The sequence below is a fragment of the Triticum aestivum genome, chromosome 4D, assembly GCF_018294505.1.
Source record: "Triticum aestivum cultivar Chinese Spring chromosome 4D, IWGSC CS RefSeq v2.1, whole genome shotgun sequence".
Classification (NCBI taxonomy): Eukaryota; Viridiplantae; Streptophyta; class Magnoliopsida; order Poales; family Poaceae; genus Triticum; species Triticum aestivum.
In genome coordinates, this window is record NC_057805.1 from 106267535 (window position 1) to 106273286 (window position 5752).

Consider the following 5752-nt stretch of genomic DNA (forward strand, 5'->3'; position numbering starts at 1 on the left):
AATGACAATATTAATGTAATAGTGCTAGCCTTCACCACATGACTAAAAGTGTCTTGCAATGCAAACTCAGTCTTCAGATCACACAACAAGGCACCAACAACATCCTTGATAAACTAGTCACAATTATGTAATCAACATATATAAGATGATTTTTTTGGAAAAGAAGGATTACCTCCGGCCTCTGCATCTGAAAGATGCATGCGGCCCTATTATTAAAAGTGGCGGAAAATAACAAAGTCTGAGATGCAGTACAGCTCGCAAACGGAGCAAAGAGAAAAATGAAGACAAAGTGAAATCATAGCCACAACCGTCTGGAAAATAGGACAAAGTGACTAAACATCTATCCTATCATGAGACCGCCATCCAAACCGGTTGAAGATGGCCCGTGTTACCATCTCTCACTAATAATATATAAGATGAAATATAGTGGTCCATTCTTCCAGTAGAAGAAATGTGATGTATGAACTTTGAAAAATGTGAACCCCAATATCAATGAGCTTTGAGCTAAGAGAGAGTACCATACGTGGTGCCTGTATAAACATGATTTGGTTTAGACTTATCTTTATATCCTAGTGGTTGCCTCATATATACTTTCTCTTCCAGGAGGTCATGAAAAAAAACATGTTCTGCATCGTGATGATTCCAACCAATGGTGGTGCGACCACAAAAATGCATGGTGTCAAGTGCGCTAAACTCTGTAAACTATTTTTTTTTGCACAAATATGAATAAAATTAAGGAGTAATCAGAAAAGTTGTGGGGCCAGCTAATACATAAATCGTCACTGATTACAACCCTTAGAAACCGCCAATGACAATATTAGTCTACTATAGTGCTAGCCTTCACCACATGACTAAATGTGTCCTCAGTCCTCACAACCAATGTTGTATCGTTTCTCGAATCCTTTTGTAACCGGTAAGTTGGTTCATCTATCTAAAAATTTAATTTTCGGGATTAACTGCAATGTCAAGGAGAACCTTTACCTCGGATTAAACAAGCTAGGTGAAAGGGAACGTGTTAGACAAAACACCGAAACATACGAGATGAAGACTTTGTCACCGTAGATATCCATCGGAATTTGCTATGCTGAACTCAAAGTATAATACTGTACTACTAGCATTCTCCGCAGCCTAACACTGACAAAGCGACATGCATCCGGCGTCCGCCTGCATCCTTATTCTTTGTGTTGATTTGTGGATGAACGTCGTGGACGAACCGGCATATTGACAGATACACTCCGACAGCGACAAATTAGCCTAATAAGATGGCCGGTGACCGGCTGCCGGTGTCGGTATATGCAGTTTACACATATTATACCCAGCTGGTCCATCACGAGTGCTGGACTGCTGGGGCACCTAGCTGACCGATCTCTGCATCGGCCATTCAAGGTCGAGCTAGCTAGCTAGCAATGGCGCGGTTCAACGGAGCCACTGTTCTCCTCATCATCAGCGCCACCGTGTCCGTCTACACCTGCGCCATCATCGCCGGCGCCGCACTCGGCCGAACACTGGACAGCACCGCGACGACTAAGCAGACGCCGTCGGACAGGACCCTCCGCGTCAGCGTCAGCTTCAGAGGCCTCGCCGAGGACTTCGCAAAGGTGATCGTGTATTCACATATCGACAAATCTTACAAAAAACATACATTGACACATAGATTTACCTAACCATCTCGATCTGGTTTGGACTTCACAAGCTGATGGAACTAAGTTATATCCATGGTGAATTCAGGAGCTCTGGGGTGGTAATCACAGGGAAGGACGATCAGGCAGAGGTCTCGCCGGTGCTGGTGACGGAACTGCGGTACTGTCATCATCCCCCGCGAGCGTCTCGCTCTCACCACGAGCCAACAGGGCGGCCGCGGCGGATCGCGAGTCAGCGCTGCAGCCCATGCCAGTTGCCAACTACACGCAAGTGAACAGCAGGGCCAGGGATGACGTCCACACAAGAGCAGCAGCGAGACCGTGGTCGAGGCGCAGCAACTTCTCCGACGAGATCACTGACGAGAAAAGGCCGGGAGGAAGAGGAGTGATCAAGGTCGGGCCGTGGGGAGGATCCGGCGGGGCACCTTTCTACATGCGCGGCGGCCGCGGCGTGAGCGCCCCTCGCGTGCGCAGTGTCACCCTGCAGTACACCGACGACGCCATCCATTCCTTCTCTCAAAGCTCAGACGAGGCCATGGTGAAGCAGACGCTCCAACGAGCAGAAGGTGGTGGCCAAGGTAGAGCTCGTCTAACGGTACGTGCATCAACTAAGCATATATTACTTTCGTCCTAAATTACTTGTCTTTTGTCTAGATCTACCACAACACTAATAATTAACCAACATCTTGAAATATACTCTGATGAAATATATCTTTACAATTAACTATGCCGTTTCTGAGGAACATAGACCGATTGGTGTTTACGAAGAACTAATTATAAAAGGTTTTATCATTTATGCCACTAGTTATGTCCCATTACTCAGTTTTGCCATCAGAAGTTTCAACTACTCAAAAATGACATCGATCTGTGAGATGCTTGCTACAAAAGGCCATTAGATATCTAAAAAATGCCATCATTCCGTTAGATGTTTGCTCAAAAATGCCATTAAACATTATTATTTGCATATAAAACCCGTTGACCATGTTATATGACAAAAATAAGCATCAACATGTCAGTTCTCTTTATCTCACAATGATAAGTGTGGCCCCACTTGTCAGGAGTAAGCAAGCGAACAATTTTACAGGAAAATAAGAACGATGTTGGGATCAAGTGGCCCCACACTTGATTGTAGTGAGATAGAGAGAGAGCTGACATGTTGGTCCATAGGTATTTATGTCATTATAACATGACAAAAGAGATTTGAGATCACAATAGTGATGTTCAGTGACATTTTTAAGTATGTGTCTAATGAAGCGATGACACTTTTGATCAGTTAAAAATTCTAGTGACAAAATTGAGTAGTGTGACACAATTGGTAACTGGTAGCATAAATGATAAAAACCCAATTATAAGATGGTAACTTGCTCCTTTCTATTTTTCTTTTCGGTAGGACTCTCCTAACCGAGACCTTCTTTTTAGCCCTACGAACAGATCAACTTTGCATCGGATGAGCAGCTCATCGCAGTCGAGGGGACTTATGGGCATTGCAGCTATGTTCGGGCAGTGGTTGTCACCTCGCTGACGTTCCGTACAGACAAGGGGAGAACATACGGGCCGTATGGCAAAGAGACCGGCACTCCCTTCTCCATCCCGGCCGCGAATGGATGCATCGTAGGCTTCTGGGGACGTTCCGGCTGGCTCCTTGACGCCATCGGTGTTTACATCAGGCCGTGCCAAGCTCTCATGGCAGCTTAAGAAGCAACCACGGTTGTTATGGTTCCTTATGATATCCACTAGGAGGAAAGGGAAGAATGTAATATACATACACTGTTTTACCATCACGCTATTGTGTGTAGTTGTACTATGTAATTTCAGAAAATAAGCTGCGAGACATGTGGACGTTTATCTCTTGAAGCGAATATATAAATGATCAAAGTTTCTGAATGTGTTTTACGGCTTTTTACGACTAAAGTACAAGAAAATCTGCCCTTTATATGGAAGATAGAAAATATCGTAAGGAAAAGTTAATCTTAGGAAAAAACTAACGCCCAAACGTGTAGCATCTTGCAGATCGCCCACACGCCTTTTTTACCATTCATTTTGCTACATGTGAACATATGACATCAGCAGGAATCTTTTAGATTTTCGGTTTAAAAATGTTTTATCTCCTAATTAAAAATCGAATTAAAAATCCGTTCACCATTAAATCCGTCTCGACGAGATCTTCAAAACTAGACCCCATGTTGATATATTTCGACGAATTTTTTTTTTATCCAAAAGTTGCCATAGTGTTTAAACTAAAGTTGCCATGTGGCAATTTCAGTTTGTAGAGCATGACAATTTTACTATTTTGATGATGGCAACTCTAGTACTTTGACCATAGAAATTATTTTTTGTATGAACCATGACAATTTTAAGTGCATGTGTCATGGCAATTTTAGTTTATGGTTTATGGCAAGTCTAGTTTCTTAGTTTCCCGTTTTATAAATGTCACGATTTACTTTTAAATGTAAAAGAAAATAGCTTAAATATATCATGGCAACTTCAGTGTAAACACCATGACAATTCATATGCAATATACATAACAACTTTTAACCCAAAAAAATTCGTTGGAATATATTGATATAAGATCTAATTTCGAAGATCTAGTCACGAGGGATTTAATGGTGAAAACGGATCTTCAATCGAATTTTTCATTTAAGAGATAAAACATTTTAAAAACTAAAAATCCAAAACGATTCCCACATGCATGCATACGGTGACGTGGCGCAGTCTATGTGTTATAGGGCGTGTGGACAGGTTTCGCTCCCACCACACGTGTGGGCGTTAGCGTTGTCCTAATCTTAAGCTGTATTATTATTCGGGACCAACTATGCATCAGGCACCTGAAAAAAGTTCCATCAGTCACTTCTACTCTAGACCGTCTGATCTTCATCCAACGGCTGTAAATAGATCACGGTGTTATTCATCATCTACCTCTGGCTTCTTCTTCCTTGCGCAGCCGGCGGCCCGCCCAGGCCTAACCGCCCGCCTCCGCCCCTTGCGGTTGGCGACTAGCGGCACCTCGCTGCCCCACCCTCCCCTCTACCTCCCCCACGGTAGTGCTGGTCGTCGCCTCGGCCATCCCTCCAAGCCCCGCCGCATTGCAAAACAACCCCACCTCCTAAGATAGATAATGGGGCCATGGCTCCCCCCGAGATAGATTCTCTGGCGAGCTTCGACGTGAAGGAAGGAACGAAGGAAGAAGGTGACTCATGCGAGCAAAGTTTTCAGGTACCTCGGAATTACCATAACCATTATTATTCTCTCAAAGAAAAGTTCATCTTAAGGAGCTAGGGCCTTTTTTTCAGTTGGCATGCTAGAGTTCGGAAGCGTAAGATTTTCGAGTATAACCTGTAACCCTATTTTGAGAATCATACCCCAAATATATTCAAGCAAATGTTAGAGGGCAACGATGCGGCAAACATGGCGACTCACTTGTTAGGGCACACAGTATGTTATGGTGGCGCAAAACAAAAAAATTTACCACTCGAACCTCAGACATGTTGTGGAGATAGGTGATGGGAACAGGGTTTACCACTAGACACATAGTCATGACAACAAAAGAAGAGTTGATAAAGCGTATCCCTGTCCCCTCCTCTCGGATCCCTCAGATAGTTTCCTTTTCCTTTTTACATTTTGAGCATTTGTTGAGCTAGTGCCCCCAACCTGGATATGTGTTGTTTCCTTTTTTCTTTTTCCATTTTTCTTTTTGGTATTGTCTCTTGATACTTTGTGTTGTACTTGGTTGCTTGTGGTAGTTGCTTTATTTATCAAACGTGGCAAAAGTCTTTTCTGGTGATCCCTCACATGGTTTCTCACGGTTCCTCTGAACGCTGCGTCGGAGCGTTTCATGTGTAACACCTCCAAGGTATCCGCACGTGTTAGGTCGGAGGTTTGGGCGGTGGACTGCTAGGCCTGATTCCACGACGTGGGCATGGGAGTGTTGACAGCTAGGTGGTGGGACTGGACAAACCCTTTCTAGGGTGTTGCCCCTCCACTTATATAGACGTCCCAAGTGGGCTCAACACTTGACGCACATTAGGACTCTAGGCCCAACTTCTCTATGCCCAATTTCAACGCAGAGCCAATCCAAATGGGAGCCCACCCCTTAAGCGCACGACTCTATAGGT

At 44.1% G+C, this 5752-nt stretch overlaps 1 protein-coding gene across 1 annotated transcript; it reads left to right on the forward strand.

The window, feature by feature from the left end:
• The first annotated feature begins 1334 nt into the window (after positions 1-1334).
• LOC123099743 (uncharacterized) lies at positions 1335-3520 on the forward strand. The gene is made up of 3 exons (XM_044521845.1): positions 1335-1598; positions 1729-2235; positions 3060-3520. Exons 1-3 carry the CDS (start codon positions 1407-1409, stop codon positions 3333-3335), a joined length of 975 nt encoding a protein of 324 aa, XP_044377780.1. The 5' UTR covers positions 1335-1406; the 3' UTR covers positions 3336-3520.
• Positions 3521-5752: the final 2232 nt, after the last annotated feature.

Coding starts and splice junctions, on each gene's coding strand:
- LOC123099743 (XM_044521845.1), top strand. CDS start 1,407: ATGGCGCGGTTCAACGGAGCCACTGTTCTCCTCATCATCAGCGCCACC. Junction 1,599..1,728: donor TCGCCGAGGACTTCGCAAAG/GTGATCGTGTAT, acceptor TGGTGAATTCAG/GAGCTCTGGGGTGGTAATCA. Junction 2,236..3,059: donor AAGGTAGAGCTCGTCTAACG/GTACGTGCATCA, acceptor CCTTCTTTTTAG/CCCTACGAACAGATCAACTT.